Source organism: Oncorhynchus mykiss, chromosome 19, assembly GCF_057628025.1.
Source record: "Oncorhynchus mykiss isolate SJ-2025 chromosome 19, ASM5762802v1, whole genome shotgun sequence".
NCBI lineage: Eukaryota > Metazoa > Chordata > Actinopteri > Salmoniformes > Salmonidae > Oncorhynchus > Oncorhynchus mykiss.
In genome coordinates this window covers 50,070,991-50,091,450 of record NC_143040.1, presented here as the reverse complement: position 1 = coordinate 50,091,450, position 20,460 = coordinate 50,070,991, and the positions used below count along the sequence as shown (strand labels likewise).

The 20,460-nt window shown below is 42.8% G+C and overlaps 1 protein-coding gene across 2 annotated transcripts in view; it reads left to right on the top strand.

The window, feature by feature from the left end:
- LOC110497861 (inositol-tetrakisphosphate 1-kinase) overlaps window positions 1-20,460 on the top strand; it is a 39,496-nt gene that overhangs the window by 8,558 nt on the left and 10,478 nt on the right. For both annotated transcript variants that reach the window (XM_021574296.3, XM_021574295.3), the window contains exons 3-5: window positions 559-583; window positions 12,099-12,224; window positions 15,602-15,719. In XM_021574296.3, coding sequence (XP_021429971.1) covers window positions 559-583; window positions 12,099-12,224; window positions 15,602-15,719 — 269 coding nt within the window. The remainder of the gene's footprint in view (window positions 1-558; window positions 584-12,098; window positions 12,225-15,601; window positions 15,720-20,460) is intronic.

Below are 20,460 nucleotides of genomic sequence, written 5' to 3'. Positions count from 1 at the left end.
GGCATTCCCTGGCCCTGGACTCCCAGACTAAGCATTCAGAGATGATTTAATTTAGACTTAATGGCCATTTATTTATGAATTCCTAGAACAAATTCACATTCTATTCTTGAGTGTTATGCCACTGGTTTCCATTCCCAGAATTTCATAAGATTTGTGTGTTCTGAATTTAAACACTGATGCTGAAGTCTGGCACTTAAGTATATCACTGTCAATGTTTTATGCGAGACAGACTCCGGACCATTGAAGTGGTGAGGTGCATGCGCTATCTTGGTTTCTTTGCCAACCATCTCGCTGCCCTTCAAAACAGCCATAACATTTGTAATGGTGTGAGATTCCCCTTATGATTGATAGCCATTTTGGTTCACCACTACAGAGAGCTTGAAAATACACTGGAGAATTGTAGTCAATTTTGTTTTAATGTCTGCAGATTTGTCAGGGTAATCTGTTGGAGTTAAGGCATTGCTGTGTCTCTTCCCCCAACCTCTACATTTTCAGGATATTAGAATAATGACTGATTGTACACATTCTGATTTGGTTTTTTTCTTATCTGCCTTTCAGGAAAAGAGGAATAGAAGTGGTCCAGGTAAGTTCAATAAGACATTAACTCAATTACCCAAACACATTCATTTGTGCCTTTTTTTAAAATTCAGATTAAAAGATTAATTGGGGAATATCCTGCTCACACAAGCACTGTTCATACCCCTGTTGTTGGTGGAGAGAATTTTGCAGGTCTGAAGATTATTTCCTGCAGTTCTTCAGATGTTGTCATGGGTTGCAAAGAACATGCATCATTGGTATCAACACACTTGAAAAGTTTAGCAGTTATCCAGAAAAGACTGCAGATGAATAGCCTATCCCTAGTTCTAATCCCTATGAACTTTTATCTATGTTTGAACACACTGTTTGATTCTAGTTTGTTCCTGTTGCCTAACTGAGATCTGGTGTTCGTGCCCACTATGTCCATGCTTTAAAATTGAATATTGTATTGAGCAACACCTGTCTAAAGCTGCTGAAATCCAGAGAATTTGTACATGTTACCTGGGTTTGTACATTGAGGTAGAGCGTGCATGGTTCATATCACGGGTGGATGGGGAGAATACTGGAGGAAGAATGATTGATGAGCACCGTTAGCCCCATCCCCTTCGTCCACTCATCCATCCAGTAGCCTGGCCTGTCAGTGTGGACGTTTCGGCTTCTTTAGGATATGACACAGCCCTTCATGTCTCCCTACTCCCAGATATTTCCCAGATATTCTACTGTAAACGGCCGGTGGTGGAAACAGTGTGCATGTTTCCACCGTCTCCTCATAGATGCCTCATGTAGATGCTCCCCAGGCCCCTGTTCTGTATGTCTGTGAGGAGGCAAGAGTAACATGAGCACCACCAATAATGGGCTTCCTGCTTGGGGCATTACTTCTCAGGTCATTTCAACAACCAAATGTGTGTTCACATCCGGGAAGACGTTATCTTTTGTCTTTCATTGAAACACTAGTGACCGTTTGTCATGTGCAGGTTGTGTAGTATGAGTGACTGTGTCCCAGGGCTCTGAATAGCTCTCTGCAATCTGTTAGTTAACTGAAAAATCTTGAGGAGGAAATCGAGAGCCATCCATTTCCCTGCCTCTCGTTTTTGTGGTGTATTTCACTCTTTCTATGTAGTCTTATGATCTTTCTCCTTTTTTTTTCTGGAGATATCTCCAGCACACCCAGACAGAAAGACGTACAGGGAATGGTCCCAAAGTAAACAGTGCTTTGTTTCTCAGAGCGCTCTCATCTCTCCCAAAAGGCCAGCAGTTCCTTACAGCCCAGACCCTGTGGAACCCCCACCCCTCTCCTCCACACACACAGGTCTACAACCACCAGGGCTATCTCTGGCCTCTCCCATGCTCAGACTTTTAGCTGTGCTGTCAATGCCAATTGGGAGAGCACAATGTAAACACACCTGCAAGTTTTTATTTTATGTTTTAGTCTGTGGGCTGCCTGGAAGGTGAGGGCTGTGCCAGTCAGGTTTTCTTGTGGCACGACCTCCTCGCATGGGAGACGATGCTCTGGCGTTGTTACGTTGTACATGTATAAAGCTGTCACCCCCTATTATGAGGAGGGACTGAGATGCTCTGTTGGGAGGCAGAGCGAGTGGGGCACAGAGGGTCATAGAGGTTCCCAAACAGTCTTTTCACATTGTTTACAGGATAAAGAACACATTTCACATAAATTTAGCTAAATCCCATTTTTTATGTGCTGTTTAATACTGACTTCTGATCCTGATATTTGCAAACATTTTAGGGACAGTTCGATGCAATTAACCCTTTCAAATGAAATGTGACACACTAGCCTGAGCCAGTGAAACATGACAATGTTCTCTTACAGGTCTGTGTGCTTCCCAGAGGAATCAGTCACAATAGCGAGCCAGTCTGGTCGTGATATGCCTATATGTTTTGATTGGGATGTTGTCTTCTACACTATTTGGAGGGGTGTGTGTGACTGTACAAGGAGAACTCTTTTACTATGTCGGTCTGAATGTGTGGTGAATCTCTGAGGCTGTTGTCTGATCAAGGTTAAAACCCACCCCACCACACACCTCCTGTTCCAGATAAGCTTCAGGCTCACAGCCTTCACTTATGTCCTTGTAGTCTTCAAGCTGATCCTGTTGATAACGTCCAAGTCTCTATCTGGTGGTAAACAAGGTCAATAATGGCAACCAAAATAATCATGTTCTAAACTCGATCATTTCTTGCATAAACATTTGGGAAATTTACTTTCCTTTGAACAGGGCTTTTTGGTTCACTTTGATGCAGTCTGGGTAATTTTTTTATTTTCTGTTAATACCTAATTCATGGGACTTACCTCACTGATTTTAAATGCAGACAAAAAATGGCCGTAGAACGTTGTTGTATTTTAAGCAAAGGGATTGAGTCTTTTTGCTAAGAACCTTTTCTGGGGCCATGATGGACCATTTCCTCCTTAGGCCCATTAATCCCTATCACTCATTTACTGGAGCAGAGCTTGCAATAAAGTAACATTAATGTCCCTCTTGAAAATCGAAGTTTACTAATGTCAATGACAGATGTAGCACTATAGAGCATGGCAGCAGTTGTGACATCATGCTCTGTGAACAGACCTAAATCGGTCGGCCCTAAGGGAGCTCATTTCATATTTCTAGTGTGGGAAAAACTTTAGCCTGTCTGGGGGGGAGAGAGGGAAGAGTCAGAGGAACCTTTTGTTCCACCTCAATCTTCATCCTTTTCATGTATCCACAATCTGTCCTTACACACTCCCTGATGTGGTACTCCCTCCATTCATGCTGATCCTCCTCTAAGCGATTTCCACAACCTCATCAATATTGACACGTTTGCCCTGAGCTTATGAGCGAGCGGCCGTCTCCTAGAGATCCATACATTAGTCTGTCCTTATTATTCAGAGCTGATCAAATGAACCCAATAGACTTGGGACACCGATGTTCTCTGCCAGAACTGATCAAGGAAAATGGCCATTGCTGTCCAGGAAAAATATAATTAAATGTATCATGCGCTGAGTGCTAGGGAATTTCAAGTTAATTTCCTGGTTGCTACTGTATCTCTCCCACAGATATTTTTTTTTAAATTGAAGCCCATTGAGATTGATAATACTCACTCCAAGAAGCATTACGTAGCTGACTGCTCTTCTAGTCCATTGGGAGTAGCTACTAGCCATAGGAATCCAACATCCTAGTGGGGGTGATCTTTTGGATTTCATTTTGCAGCTTAATTCAGGGACTCCTGACTGAGGCGATTTAAGTAACTGCCTACTTGACTCAACCAGTTTGATACCTATTGCAGTGATTGAACAATAACTGTGGGGTTATTTGGAATACTGAGTCAGTGGGATTTTATTGATTTATATTGTATCTTCAGCCCACCCATTGGGTGTTTACTAGTGCTGAACAACTTAAACAATTTATTATTAAAAATTGTGTGTGTGTGGGGGGGGGGGGGGTAGGTTATTAAACAACTGATTGACCAACGTCTGTTCAATTACTTGCATTCCATTTACTTCTGCTTTTTTTGTGAGCCCAATGTGCCGTTTCTCTAGCGAGAAATGAAATAATTCACGAGCAAGTAAGTCCAGAACTATATGGGAAAGGGGGATACCTAGTTGTCCAACAATGTATTCATCTGAAATGTGTCTTCCGCATTTAACCCAACCCCTCTGAATCAGAGGTGCGGGGGCCTGACTTAATCGTATGCTGAGCTGAAGGGAGTTGTAGTTTTCATTAAGTAGATATTCTACCTACACTGAACAAAAATGTAAAGTGTTGGTGTCATGAGCTGAAATAAAACATCAGATGTTCCATATGCATAAAAAGGTTATTTCTCTCAAATTTGGTTAAATCCCTGTTAGTGAGCATTTCTCCTTTGCCATTACAATCCATCCACCTGACAGGTGTGACATATCATGAAGCTGATTAAAAAGCACGATCATTACACAGGTGAACCTTGTGCTATAGACAAAAGGCCACTTTAAAATGTACAGTATTGACACAACACAATGTTACACATGTCTCAAGTTTTGAGGGAGTGTGCAATTGGAATGGTGACTGGAGCAATGTCCACCAAAGCTGTTGCCAGAGAATTTAATGTTAATTTCTCTGGACGGTATGTCCAACTGGACCCAAGCGCAGATCACGTGTTACCATGCCAGCCCAGGACCTCCACATCCGGCTTCTTCACCTGCAGGATGGTCTGTGGGGATAAATCATTCTAACGGGCTGGGCCTGACTCCCCAGTGGGTGGGCCTATGTCCACCATGGCTGCACCACTGCCCAGTCAAGTTAAATCCATAGATTAGGGCCTCACGGTTTTCTTTACATTTCCTTATTTCCTTATGAACTGTAACTCGGTTACATTTTTGAAATAGTTGTAAGTTGTGTTTTCATATTTTTGTTCTGTATAGTTTATTGACGAAACATGGTAATTAAGACTTTTACACCTATGTTAGGTTAAATACACACAGACGACATAGGCCACTGCATGAAAGAGGAATGCAGACAACCCAATGACGAGCGCGAGTGACAGTTTGTGAAAGTATGCATTATCATCTTTAAAGAACTAGTAAATTGATTGCTGCAGCTCTGTCTGACAGTGTATTTGGACCCCTTTTTCAAAATGTTACGTTAGCCTTATTCTAAAATGGATTGTTTTCCCTTGTTTGTTTACCATGATTCCACATGTTTTGATGTATTCACTATTATTCTGCAATGTAGAAAATAGTTTTAAAAAATAAAGAGAACCCTGGAATGAGTATTTGTCAACTTTTGACTGGGACTGAATAAATTTGCAAAAATGTCAACTTGTTTGTCATTATGGGGAGGATTTTTTTATTTATTAATCCATTTTTAGAATAAGGGTGTAATGTGGAAAAAGTCAAAGGGTCTAAATACTTTCCGAATGCACTGTACGTAGGCAGGCTATTCTAGCTAAATAGTATGACTAAAGACCGTTCCGTATGGGGAGAACAGAGAATGTTAGATGATTTGCTGCCTGGCTGTTACTGCCTCAAATTCTTTATTTGCTAAAGTAATTAAATAAAAGCAAGTAATACACACAACTGAAATATATGTATGTGTGGACCCGACAGACAAAGGAATATTTTGAACGTTCACTATTTTAGGCTTGCATTTTCATTAAAACACTCGTTTTAATGTCATTATTTCATAGTGCATTTTCATGTAAAAAAAATAACTTTATTTGTATTTATTTTTATTTTGTAAATGACTACCTCAAAGCCAAGATAAAGAATGCATAATGAGTAAGTCTGCAGCTCTCGTCAATATTGTATGAGCACAGAACATTAAGTATTACATCACTTCAGGGAAGATCACTCTGTGTTCCTCCCCCCCCAGTCCTAGCCCTCTGTAGCATGATCTTGGGAGTGCTAAAATGTTAGTTTTTTTTCCCTGGATGTTATCTATATCTCTGACAGAGATGCTCATCTCTCGGATATCTAGAGCATGGTATCACCCCAGCCATCTGGAGTTGGTATGATGGAATTGGCATGAGAGGAGGCTGGGAGCAGCAGGCCTTCAGTAATGAAGCCTCAGATGAGAGTAGCTCAGCAGTAGCGTCCTCCATTCTTTCTCTCCCAGGCTTTCAGAGTCACTAGAGCATAGGCTCAGCAGCTGTCATCTTCGCCATGGAGATCATGTCCTCTCTACTTCTCAGTGATCTCAAACCTACAGTGAAGAGAAATGAGTAGTGGACTCGAAGCAGTGTGGATAGCCTGGTGGGGTGCCTCCACACTCCCAGTGAGGAGGGAGAAGGACACTGCCCTATGTACTCCAGGGAGATTCAGGAGCCTGGCGCTACGTAGCTTCATTGGCGCTATGTACCTCCCTTAATCTCATGAAAGCTCAACATTCTGCCCTTGAACGGTTCTCTATTGTGGGTATTCTCTGTGATGTCTGTCACAGGCATGGCCTGTACTCCTGTCCCTGGGGGGCTCCAAAAGACGTCAGATGCCATTTTCTGATTTTAGTGTTTAGCATGACATCAATGGCTTCGCACTGAGTTCTGTGGTTACTCTGGAGCAAGATCATGCTACAGCCATGACGTGAGTAGCTGCATGGGACAGACCTGTTCTTTCCGGCAGTGGTGGAAAAAGTACTCAATTGTCATATTTGAGTAAAGGTAAAGATGCCTTCACAGAAAATGACTCAAGTGAAAGTCACCCGGTAAAATACTACTTGACAAAAAGTCTAAAAGTATTTGGTTTTAAATGGACCATCAAAAGTAAATGGAATTGCTCAAATATACTTAAGTATCAAAAGTATAAACCATTTTAAATGTATATTAAGCAAACCAGATGGCACATTTTATTTTTTATTGATGGATCGCCAGGGTAACACTCCAACACTCAGACATAATTTACAAACTAAGCATGTGTGTTTAGTGAGTCTGCCAGATCAAAGGCAGTAGGGATGACCAGGGATGTTCTCTTGATAAGTGTGTGAATTGGACCATTTTCCTGTCAATGTGGTGAGTACTTTTGGGTGTCAGGGAAAATGAATGGAGTAAAAAGTACGTTATTTTCTTTAGGAATCTAGTGAAGTAAAAGTTTGCAGAAATATAAATGGTAAAGTACAGACCCCTAAAAATGACATACAGTGGGGCAATAAAGTATTTAGTCAGCCACCAATTGTGCAAGTTCTCCCACTTAAGATGAGAGGCCTGTAATTTTCATCATAGGTACACTTCAACTATGACAGACAAATTGAGGGGGGAAAAAATCCTGAAAATCACATTGTAGGATTTTTTATGAATTTATTTGAAAATTATGGTGGAAAATAAGTATTTGGTCAATAACAAAAGTTTATCTCAATACTTTGTTATATACCCTTTGTTGACCATGACAGAGGTCAAATGTTTTCTGTAAGTCTTCACAAGGTTTTCACACTGTTGGTGGTATTTTGGCCCATTCCTCCATGCAGATCTCCTCTAGAGCAGTGATGTTTTGGGGCTGTTGCTGGGCAACACGGACTTTCAACTCCCTCCAAAGATGTTCTATGGTGTTGAGATCTGGAGACTGGCTAGGCCACTCCAGGACCTTGAAATGCTTCTTACGAAGCCACTCCTTCGTTGCCCGGGCGGTGTGTTTGGGATCATTGCTTAAAGACCCAGCCACGTTTCATCTTCAATGCCCTTGCTGATGGAAGGAGGTTTTCACTCAAAATCTCACGATACATGGCCCCATTCATTCTTTCCTTTACACGGATCAGTCGTCCTGGTCCCTTTGCAGAAAAACAGCCCCAAAGCATGATGTTTCCACCCCCGTGCTTCACAGTAGGTATGGTGTTCTTTGGATGCAACTCAGATTTCTTTGTCCTCCGAACACGACGAGTTGAGTTTTTCCCAAAAAGTTATATTTTGGTTTCATCTGACCGTATGACATTCTCCCAATCTTCTTCTGGATCATCCAAATGCTCTCTAGCAAACTTCAGACGGGCCTGGACATGTACTGGCTTAAGCAGGGGGACACGTCTGGCACTGCAGGATTTGAGTCCCTTGCGGCGTAGTGTGTTACTGATGGTAGGCTTTGTTACTTTGGTCCCAGCTCTCTGCAGGTCATTCACTAGGTCCCCCCGTGTGGTTCTGGGATTTTTGCTCACCGTTCTTGTGATCATTTTGATCTTGCGTGGAGCCCCAGATCGAGGGAAATTATCAGTGGTCTTGTATGTCTTCCATTTCCTAATAATTGCTCCCACAGTTGATTTCTTCAAACCAAGCTGCTTACCTAGTGCAGATTCAGTCTTCCCAGCCTGGTTTCTGGTGTCCTTTGACAGCTCTCTGGTCTTGGCCATAGTGGAGTTTGGAGTGTGACTGTTTGAGGTTGTGGACAGGTGTCTTTTATACTGATAACAAGTTCAAACAGGTGCCATTAATACAGGTAATGAGTGGAGGATAGAGGAGCCTCTTACAGGTCTGTGAGAGCCAGAAATCATTAAATTAATTAAAAATCCTACAATGTGATTTTCTGGATTTTTTTTCTCATTTTGTCTGTCATAGTTGAAGTGTACCTATGATGAAAATTACAGGCCTCTCATCTTTTTAAGTGGGAGAACTTGCACAATTGGTGGCTGACTAAATACTTTTTTGCCCCACTGTATGTAGTACTTTTACTTAAGTACTTTACACTACTGCTTTCCGGTGTATGGTGTGAAGTCCTGTGTGTGTGAGGTGGGGGCAGGCTGTTGACAGGACCTCTCTGTTGTGGATTTAGGAGATTAGAAACTGCGCCTCAGTGGTGCACAGCCAAATCCCCTCTGCCTGCTCTCCAACCCATACCAAAGAGACGGCGAGTAAGAGGAGACTGGTTGGAGGGCGAACCCTGGAAGCAGTGGTGCAGCGTGTCCTCTCTAGCTACCTCCGTCTCAGTACTGACTAAATTGTCCCTGTGTGCTTCGACTACTCCTTTAGTGTTGTGTGCCCTGTCTTTTTAATAGTTTGTTGCAGTATAGTGTATATACAGTGCCTATATATTAGAGGTCGACCGATTTTATGATTTTTCAACGCCGATACCGATTATTGGAGGACCATAAAAGCCGATGCCGATTAATCGGATTTATTTAATTGTATTTATTTGTAATAATGACAATTACAACAATACTGAATGAACACTTATTTTAACTTAATATAATACATCAATAAAATCAATTTAGCCTCAAGTAAATAATGAAACATGTTCAATTTGGTTTAAATAATGCAAAAACAAAGTGTTGGAGAAGAAAGTAAAAGTGCAATATGTTCCATGTAAAATATGTGCCATTTAAGAAAGCTAACGTTTCAGTTCCTTGCTCAGAACATGAGAACATATGAAAGCTGGTGATTCCTTTTAACATGAGTCTAATATTCCCAGGTAAGAAGTTTTAGGTTGTAAGAGTTGGAGGAGGACACTCAGGGACTCTCCACAGAGGAGGGGGGGGGTAAATGTAAGATAATAGATCTTGAGGGGAAGGTTATAAAACATGGTTGTTCCACCTCGCTATCTTAAAATAAACACACTAACTTTAAGTCACTCTGGATAAGAGCGTCTGCTAAATTACTCCAATGTAATTGTAAATAAGAGGAACATCCAGGCGTGTGTGTGTGTGTGCCCTCCCTTAATCTCCCATGGGCAGATTCTGCGTGTAGACCAAAGGACTGAATGGGATGCATGAGATAACGAGCTGCATTAGTTACGTTTTTGGGGGTTTTCATCACTGGTTATTTGGACGTATCAGGTTTGGGCGAAGGTAGTGCTTAAACTGCTCCAGTGCGTCGATTGGAGGGGGGCTGAGTTTCCGAGGGTGAATACTTCGTTTTTGCCAGATCTTTCCATTTCTAACCCGTATGAACACAGAAGTTAATCACGGATCTGACCCAAATGATGCTAGATTTCACTTCTGGATTAACAGAGATTATTGTTCCCTGCTCTGCATAAAGGTTCTCAGACAATACAATGTAGACCTACTGTATGTATGAGATTCTAGTTAATCCCTAACATAATGGAAAGGAGTGTCACCTTTACATACATGATGACATAATATACAGTAAACCATTGCCTGGTTAGTGTTACTGACAAAAAGTTAGTTCATAATCTTGAACCAAATTTGGATAAAGGTGTGTCGATTGGTACAGTACATGTTTGTCTTTCTTAGATTAGATGATTTTTTTTAAATTCAATTTCTAAGCATTTACAAGATCAGGACCAAGGTTAGGCTAATGAGTCATCTATCCATTATTTTTCCTAAAATGATTAAACAGCCTGCCCTGTACTGCGACTGACAGGCTCTGCCCAGCACTAACGCTTCGATTACACTGACTGCATCATTGCATTTTGGTACACCAGAATTACATTCATTTCCAATGAAACTCTGCATTTGAGATTATTGTGGACTACAGGAATGGAGGACCGAGCACTCCCCCATTCTCATCGACTGGGCTGTAGTGGAGCAGATTGAGAGTTTCAAGTTCCTTGGCGTCCACCATCAAACTAACATGCTCCAAAAACACCAAGACAGTCGTGAAGAGGGCACGACAAAACCTATTGCCCCTCAGGAGACTGAAAAGATTTGGCAGGGGTCCTCAGATCCACAAAAGGTTCTACAGCTGCACCATCGAGAGCATCCTGACAGGTTGCATCACTGCCTGGTATGGCAACTGCTCGGCCTCCAACCGCAAGGAAATACAGAGGGTAGTGCATACGGCCCAGGACATCACAGGGGCCAAGCTTCCTGCCATACAGGACCTCTATACCTCTAGACCTCTATACTCTATACAGAGGAAGGCCCTAAGAATTGTCAGACTCCAGCCACACTTGTTATAGACTGTTCTCTTTGCATTGCCCCCCCCCCCCCGGAACACTGCTGCTACTCTGTTATTATCTATGCATAGTCACTTTAATAACTCTACCTACATGTACATATTACCTCAATTAACTTGACAATGGTACTTGACAATATAGCCCCGCTGTCATTTACTGGTGCACTTTAATTATTTGTTATTCTTATGTTAATGTTTTTTTGCTTGTTGCTGTTTTCTTAAAATTGAATTGTTGGTTAAGGGCTTGTAATAAGCATTTCACTGTAAAGTTTACACCTGTTTTATTCGGTGCATGTGACAAATAAAATGGGATTTGCTTTGCAGCATCGTTGCAGTGCGTTCAGTGTGGTGCATATGTTGGATTTGTCGAACGTATGCGTCAAACTGTATGCGTAGACAGCTTGACAGAAATGGTATCAGAAGGTGAATTTAGAATTTTTGTTGCGTCCGTATCCAGATGATGCTGCGTACTATTTTGCGCAGGAACGCTGCCGGTGTGATCCAAGCATAAGACCTGTCCTCTTCCCTACACTGCCAGACCATGCTAGTGTTCAGCAGCTTTTCAATGTTCACATCTCTCTGTGCTGAACGTTATTGTTCACCTGTCCTGTCTTTGCTGATTTGTGTGTATCAAAATAGCCCTTCACTATCAGTGAGCCGTTTCTTCAGGTTAGAAATGCATGGCCCCTCTGCTGGAGACAAAAGGGTCTTAGAAAAGGGTACGGTCTAAAGCACACAAACCCAGAGATTTAGAGAATCAGAATACACACCCGTACATACGGTTTCTTCCACACACATTTACCCCTCCCTCCCTCATACCACAGTGGATCCATTCAGCTTAGATCACAATAGAGGCTCATTGTGATTTGGACACATCATGTAGCCCAGTAGAAGAGGGACCGTTGTGCCCCAAAGCCTGTCACTTCTTCTGGAGAGTGTGTGTGTGTGCTTGGGTGTACGTTCTCTGGGTATATGTACTGACCCACACAACTCCCCCACACAACACCAGTATCGACCTACAGTACACTACTGACCACAGCAGCCAGACCTATCCTATAACTCTATGCCTGTTGAGGCAGAGCTAGTTCTGTATCTCTGCAGGAAGGAAACACCCCCTGCGGCATCATTTTACATTGTTTAGCAAGAGTGTTACCAAAAACATACAAAACAAAAAGACAGTGGTTATGGCTAAGTGGTAGTACAGTAGCTTTCCTTGTTAATGTTTCCTTGTTGACCTCTAACCCCTGACCTCTCCTGTGTCTTCCCAGCTGGACCTGAGCCAGCCCCTGGAGGAGCAAGGTCCCCTAGATGTTATCATCCACAAGCTGACCGACCTGATCCTGGAGGCCGACCAGAACGACACCCAGTCAGTCCTGCTGGTGCAGAGAGTGCAGGTGAGGGAAGGAGGGCCTGAGTTACAACAGCCAACAGTCTATGATTCCACAACACCACTAACAGATTTCACCACTACAACACGTCTGGTAATTAGTGGTTTTGCTAATTAGAGGGGGAAGTGGTCATGTATTTCTGTATCTCACAGGAACAGCCTGTGTTGTGAATGTTGTGCACTCATTTTGTGTCTCTTAGTGGGAACAGTTTGAAATGAATGTGTTTTGAAGTGTGAGGTGTGTGGTGATGGTTGCTGTGTGTTTGTTCTTGTGTGGATCGATCTGGCAGTGCTTTAAAAGGTGTTAGATGCGGTCTCCATCCATGCCACCCTTCTCTCGCCCTCCCCCTCCTCCTCTGTTTCTGGATGACTCAGAGGGCTCTGCTGTTATCGTGTGCAGAGTCACGCAGTCACGCCATCCTCCCTGCCAGGGACTGAGACTACGCTGCTGCTGACTGCTTATTTGGAAAGGAAAGATGGGGATGTTCAAAAGGGACAGATAATCAACAGAACAAAATGCTTCTCAGATTTTTTTATATATTAATCTTAATGGCACATCAGCACGCAATGTTCAGTTCCTTTCTTTTATGCCAATTTAAAAGTGGGGATCAATCAATTAAATTTATTTAAAGCCTTTTTAAAAAAAATATATATATATATATATATGTATATGTATATGTGTTTTACATCAGCTGATTTCACAAAGTGATATACAGAAACCCAGCCTAAAATCCCAAATAGTAAGCAATGCAGATGTAAAAGCACGGTGGCTAGGAAAAACTCCCTAGAAAGGCAGGAACCTAGGAAGAAACCTAGAGGAACCAGGCTCTGAGGGGTGGCCAGTCCTCTTCTTCAAGCCTATTGTACCTGTCAATAGAGCCCGTCAAGGACCCCACCTCTTGAAATGATATCGATCTTGGCTGCAGATGACTAGGATGGTTGAAAGGGAGGGTTGGTTAACAACTGTTGATTTGATCTCCACTCCCTCCTGTAGGTATTTTATGACTCAGAATATCCCCATCTTGCTGTGTGAAGGCATAGTAATTATTGCTATCAGAGACGCTACGCAGCAATATTACAAGCAGTTGGCTGGCAGGTTTTCTTTCAGGGAGATTAGAATTGAACTTTGACCCTGCCACTGAACGTCACATATAGCCTTGCATTTAGTCAGTCCGTCATTCAGTGGCATGGAAATAAACAGCATTAATGATCAGACCTGTTACTGCATCCTGTAGTTTAGGGAATGAGGACTTCATTGTGGAAACATTGCCCAATAGTTTGCATACCTTCTTTTGACTATAACTGAATTAGATGTTCTCTAACTCTGCAAGGCTTTGTTTACATCTTAATGGGCATCAACCATATCCTGTGGATTAAGGTGAATGTGGTATTATTTTCTTTAGAGGACTTCTAGGGGGAAATACCACAACCGCCTTCTATTGCAAAACAGGGAACCACAGCTAGTGCTTGTTGATTGTGAAGAATACCATCAATAAACACTTGGACTTGCATGGCCTTCAAGTATAGGCCTATGAATTGGGTTATACATAATTAATATGTTGGTCCGTTTAATTTGCATATGTACATTTAACTGCCAAAATAAAGGAAACACCAACATAGTGTTTTAATAGGGTGTTGGGCCACCACGAGCCAGAACAGCTTCACTGCACCTTGCCATAGAGTCTGGAACTCTACTGGATGGATGCGACACCATTTTTCCACCAGAAAATGTTCTGCGGGTGGTGGAAAACACTGTCTTAGGCGCCACTCCAGAATCTCTCTTAAGTATTTAATTGGGTTGAGATCTGGTTGCTGGGCGTCCATGGCATATCGTTTTCATGCTCATCAAATAATTTAGTGACCACTTGTACCCTGTGGATGGGGGCATTTTCATCCTGGAAGAGACCACTCCTATCAGGATAGAAATGCTTTACCATAGGTTGAAAGTGATCGCTTAGAATGGCTATGTATTTATTGGTGTTTCCCTTGCCCTCTGGTGCCTAAACCAACGAGTGTGTTCACATACTCCCTTAAGACCTTCGCTTGAAAAACTTTTAAAAAGCGCCAATAGTACCGTTTGTCCATTTTGAGACACCATAGTATACAGTATACACTTCCTCATAATAGTCCAAATTGATCTAAAATGACTCAAGAAATCTGTAATTTAATTTAGACTATTTTTGCTGATGAGATCTTAGTCGTGCAATTTTTACCTCTAGCTGAGATGTTTGGTGAGGTATTTCTCAGTGAAAAAAATGTGCATGTAAACGAGCAGTCTCTCGTTGAATGACAACAGTCTTTTATGAAGAACCAATTACAAAAGAAGTGGCATAGACTTCGGCTACCAATTTTGGCTTGCCTTGAAGAATATCATATATGGACAAAGCCTTCAGAGCTGTTTCAGCTGGGAAGCATGCGGTCGCCTTAATGGGTTGAGAGGACCTAAACCATGCCAGGAAATGCACCCCACACCATAAGAGCCGCCAGAACCCTCATTTACGAAAGTGTTTCTTTTTATTATGGCAGCTACCTGTAGGTTGATGTCTTTCTCCATTATTACCTAGCACACTCTGCCACACTCAAATCCCCATGGAGGAATCCACTGTCTGTCCCACCCTTTTTTCTCTCACACATTTTTTTTATTTTTTTTTAAGCAAATTGATGGCCAAAATTCAGAGGAGTTGTCAGTTCTTTTAAACCACTGGAAGATTGTTTTGGCTTTAGTTTTTGATGGCAACATGTTTGTCTTATGTAACCACACTACCGTTTTGATCAGCGCTGGCAGGAGTCATACTCAACACAGATGGATGTTCAGTCTCTAGGAAAATAGATTGTGTGTAGGCAGGCGTGTGTGTGTGTTTGTGTGTGTGTGTTTGTTAGGCAAAGAGGTCTAATGTAGCCTATGTCTAAATGTATTTACGGAAAAATTAGATTTCACTGGGGGGGGGGGGGGGTGTTGACTGTTTTGCATAATGTTTAGGCCAAAGCATCTGCCAGTGTTGAAGAGTAGCTAAAATACTGACATGATGACAGGCTGGCAGGAAGCAGGACTGTGCAGAGAGGTGAAAGTGGAGAGAGTGAGAGATGGCTTGGAGAAGAGGATGGAATGTAGAGACGAGGAGGATAGAGAGATGGGGGTGTGGTTATATAAATCAGGAAACCTCACGCTGACCTAACAGCCTGCCATGCAGGGCACAGGGATGATGACACACCACAACACAGTGGGCATGAAGGAATGAGCAGGGTACCAAAATGGAAATACACATGAGCCCTGTCCTACTGTGAGGTGTAAGTGTTGCACAGTGTCCAGACTGCCTACATTAGCTGTGATGTGTGCTCCCTCATAATCTCCCGTGTGTGTGTGTGTGTGGTGCCTCCTTTCAGGACTACATTGAGGCCCACCCTGAGACCATCGTGCTGGATCCCCTCCCAGCCATCAGGACCCTGCTGGACCGCTGCAAGTCCTACCAGCTCATCCACAGGATAGAGGACTGCATGCAAGGTAGCCACACATGCAGCACTGGCACTGCCTCTGCCTCACGCTGGTATGATTTAACTCCCAATATACCCAGTGCCACTGCCCGTCCTAGATCGCAAAAGATCCCATAGGAGTGTCTACGTGGGAATTTTTGAGTGAGTTATCTGTTGTGTCAAGGATTGGTTGTGATAACAAATTGTTTTGATTTAATTTCTGAGAAAGTGACCAGGAGATGGTGGTGTGACGTATTTCAGCGGTGGATCGTGTCACCCTGTAGTTGTGCTTCCTACCAGGTGCTTTATGCAGGCACATAACTCCCACTACGACAGCACCATCCCTCCTCTCTCCCCTCTGTGAACCCCTGGTGAACCTGGCTCCTGCCTCTACCAGAGTGTGCATTGGTTCCAGTGATGGACTAAAGCTGTATTAGCTAGAGGAGGCTGTCATCCAGCAGGCCAACAGCACCTAGATCTTCTGTCACACGAACCATATGGTCCCCAGTGGGCTGGCTGTGTAGCCTGTCTGGGTCCAGAGACTGGAGCAGAGCAGTGGAATGATGGCACATTAACAACAAAGCTTTTCTCTACTGTAAACACACATGTGACTCATCTGCTGTTCATTTACTGAGAACATGGCATGGGACATAAACCTGGAGCCATTACATGAAAACCCTTCTGTACTCGCACGCACCAGGTGGAGAGAGAGACAGAGACCGAAAGAGTGTGTGTATGCATGTGTGCCCACTTGAGTACACATTTTTTGTGTGTGACGTGTACTGTACACGTGTGTAGTTGTGCAGTGCTTGTGGGTGGCATGTTCAGCTACATGGAACGATTCAGTGTAACCCTGGGTCAGAGGAATAGATCAGAGATGTCTCCGAATGTAAAGTGGCGTCAGTTGCTTAAAATATAACACCGAAAATTGCAGTTTTTTTCTCTCCCAAATAGACATGTTGGTGGTTATGTAACAAGGTCTGTAAGCTGTCTGTATTTAGGAAAGCCTCTGTGTCCTATGGGTTCACACGACTATGTGGGGGGGGTCTTCGGACATGGTTGGATAAGGGGCCTGCTATAATGATGAGATGCATCTGCTATTGAGTGACTGAAGTGGTGAACCTTTTGAATACTCTGATGCTGTAGTTTTCACCTAGAAGATTCTGGAAGGTTGGACTGGGATGTTGAAATGTAAACCGTCAGATCGCATTACAACATGACAAGAAGAAAACTCGTGAATTAAAGTGTTCGTGTCTGTAGTCAATAGTGCTGAGCGATTGACCGAAATGTAGGTTATTCTTTAGTTTTTTTGCTAATTGACCGTCGGTTAAGTTATTAGAATTCCATTTAGCTCGATGTGCAGTTTATTTAGAGAAATCAGTTCAAGTCTGAACTGTGCGATGTAGGGAATTGTAGTTTCCAACAGGCCAATATTCTACATAGTTTAGTGCATAAAAGTGGTAATTAACTACAATGACCATAATCCTTTGCGTGGCTGCTTTAACTTGTCTGCTCTGTGAGGAGCAGACACTGAGAGAAGAGTGAACACTTAATCGAGAGGGATAGAAAGCAGTTGCTTTGCGAGCCCGAAAATACATGAGCTAAGTGATTGGGAGTTGGTATTCAGCAGTCATAAAAGTCAGCAAATAAAACAGTCATCAAATAAAACACATTTTTGATTAAGTAATGTGAATAAATTATGCCATAATGGTCAGTCATTACCACCATGGGACTTTTATTAATTGTTTTATTCAGTATTACAACATTTAACCCACATAATGCACAGTGCAATTAATGTAAACAATTTTTTTACAGAAAACCGTGATTTATTTATTTTATAATCGAGCCAAAACCAGTGACCTAAAATGACTCCGCTCTGGTCGTCAACAACCGTGGCTGGTGCTGGTGGGAGCATGGAGGGGAGAGGAGAGGAGGGGAGGGTTGTTGTAGCAAAGATTTTCTATTATATTGACAAGATAGTTGTGACCGCTCTAACAATGGAGATTAAATGCATGTCCTCGAAGGTGGAGGCAAGATCAGGTGGGACCATTCTAGCCAATGAGAGGGCAGATGCGCATGTGAACAACAAGCATAACGCTGATGTACAGTTGGTGCGTCTACTTATCAATGCATTCGTAACAACCGAACCATTACGGAACTTCTGTTTGACCAAATAAGCCTCACGTAGCAAATTAGAAATTAAACATTTTTGTTCACCAAATTTGACACTCATGGACCTCTACAAAAAATTCCTCACTTTGTGATCTTATTTTCGTGGACAGATTTTGTCTGGCATGAAACCTCTTCTCCTCTTCCTGTTTGGTTGTAATGAGAGTGGAAAGTCCAAAGTGCACACTCTGGCACGGCCACTTCCTCCTCCTTATCAGTGGAGACCATGTAGCCCCAGTGCAGTGCTGGCTGCCCAGTACCAGAGGCTGCGGAGAGCCTGCCATGAGAGGGCTGCCTGAGTGGCTGAGAATAGTACTCAATGGGAGGAAACACTAGAGCTTTGTGCTTGTTTGTGTGTAAGCTGATACATGTTAAACTTCTATAACTGTACTTGGAGATCAGTAGACAGCCCTGTGAAATGTTTGCCTAATAACACAGGGGTTGCCTAACTACACAGGGGTTGCCTAACTACACAGGGGTTGCCTAACTACACAGGGGTTGCCTAACTACACAGGGGTTGCCTAACTACACAGGGGTTGCCTAACTACACAGGGGTTGCCTAACTAGACAGGGGTTAGTCCTCCTGGTCCCATTAGTCTCCTCTACACCACATGACTCATTGTTCCGCTCATCAGCTTTCCAGAGTGTTGTCGAAGTCTGTTTTGGCAGGGCGGTTGTTTACTTTAGGTGGTGGAATCCACTCTTTTCCGTTTAGAAGTCAGCCTTGCTGCCTCAATATTTCACTTGGTGTTTGTAAAGATGGCAACAGTCGTCAGGCTGTACAACGTGAAGGATCTCATTCAGGGTGCTCTTCGTCTTGGTATTTCTTTTCCACTTCAAAAGAAAGGGACTGGGACTAGGACACCCTTAAATGAACAGATGTTTTTGTGGAATCAAAATGAACCAGACTCTTGAGGTATTTGTTTAACCAGATTATGGTAGTGCTTTGTTATGTGGGGAGTATTTGGTGTCCACATAAATCTAATGTTTCTGTGGTTCAAACGCGACCAACAATAACAAGTGTCCTGCTGATGCAATAAGTCAATCTTTATACAAAGGCTCATCAGATGAAAGAAAACGAGCTGTGGAGGGACTGCTGAGGACCGCACAGACACATCCAGGCCCATCCCCAGCACAGAATAGTCAGTATGGGCTGAATAAAAACCACTAAGATTGATTGCCTTGCTTACATAAAGACTGCCTTTAAAGCAGTTCACTGTTACTTTATGGACCTGTTCTGTTCGATTGATCTGATGAAGTTAATCAAGACGTCAGTGGAGGTGCTCTACGACGCCGAGTTGAAGATGTTGTTCTCTCACAAAGATTAATGGCTCATTTTATTTTCACTGTAAACTCCTTACAGCGGGATATGGAGAATTATGGGTTTACTTGCAGGGCACACAGAGTTTGGAGTTCAATTTGACATATTGAAAACATCCCTGGTTTGGCTCTGAGCAAGGGAATAGAAGAGGAGCTGGTAATACTAGGAATGTAGCCTTAAATAGCAACATTTAGATGTCAATCTACTGTTAACACTGGACTTGTACCAGTATAGGCCTACTTGGTAATCCTTTGATAATGCTGATAACTTTTGCAAAGAAAATGTGAAGGTCAGTTTCACCTGTGGCTGCTTGCCTTTATAGAAAGAGTTCACTAGTGTCTGGTATGAACATTCCAATCAGCCAGGCCTCCTTAAGACTGTCCTGTTTTTTCCTTTAAGGATCAAACCCTATTGATAACATCCTTTTAAGATGAGAATCTCTCATTTTAATTGGGTGTTTTGTCATGGTAGTATTGGGTCTTGTATAGTACTGTCCTACTCCAGATCCACAAACTCTGAGCGGTTCCACAGCGTCAGGCCAGCCAGTAGTGTATGCTGTCTGCCTCGAGTCGGACTGACGTCCCGTAAACGTCTGCTGAGTGCACACAGTGTTTAGACAGAGGAGGAGATTGATCCCCTGCACTCAGAGCCAAACGGCCAGGGCCAAGCACGACGCCAACGCATAACACACAGACCGTGTGCTTCACTCACCATCCTCATATCTCCTCTCGTCTCTCTGTATCTGGGCCTGATGCTTCCAAATGGGCTTTTTTTGTTTGTTTTTTTTTGCTCAAGTCACGATCCACAGGTATGGGAACATGTGATGGCGGTCTTTTTGGATTTAAAGTCAGTTTTTGTTCTCACAGATAAAATACATGTTGGGTCTTTGGATTGTTTTTGAGTGACGTTAGTCCGACATTACTATCCCCTCCCACAACAACAGCAGAGTGAGTGTGAATTCTGAGCTCAGCTCAGTGGGGTGATGGGTAAACCCTCCAGGCCTCTGTCTCACTCATCACGCCACACTCCTAGGCTGCTGCCACGTCTCCATTGATGGTCACTGACAGAACAGGAGCACCACAGACAAATACAAGTTAAGGAGCACAGAGTACAATCACATTTTGTCTTGTATTAACAATCAAGTGATGTTTGTTTGTGCCTAGGTTATTTTTTAATGTATGTTTAGCTACCTTAAAATCAGTCTGAAAGCGTTCTATACTTACGCATTTCTTTTAACTTGTATTTCATTAAGTTAATCCTTGTATTGTTATTAAATGTTCTG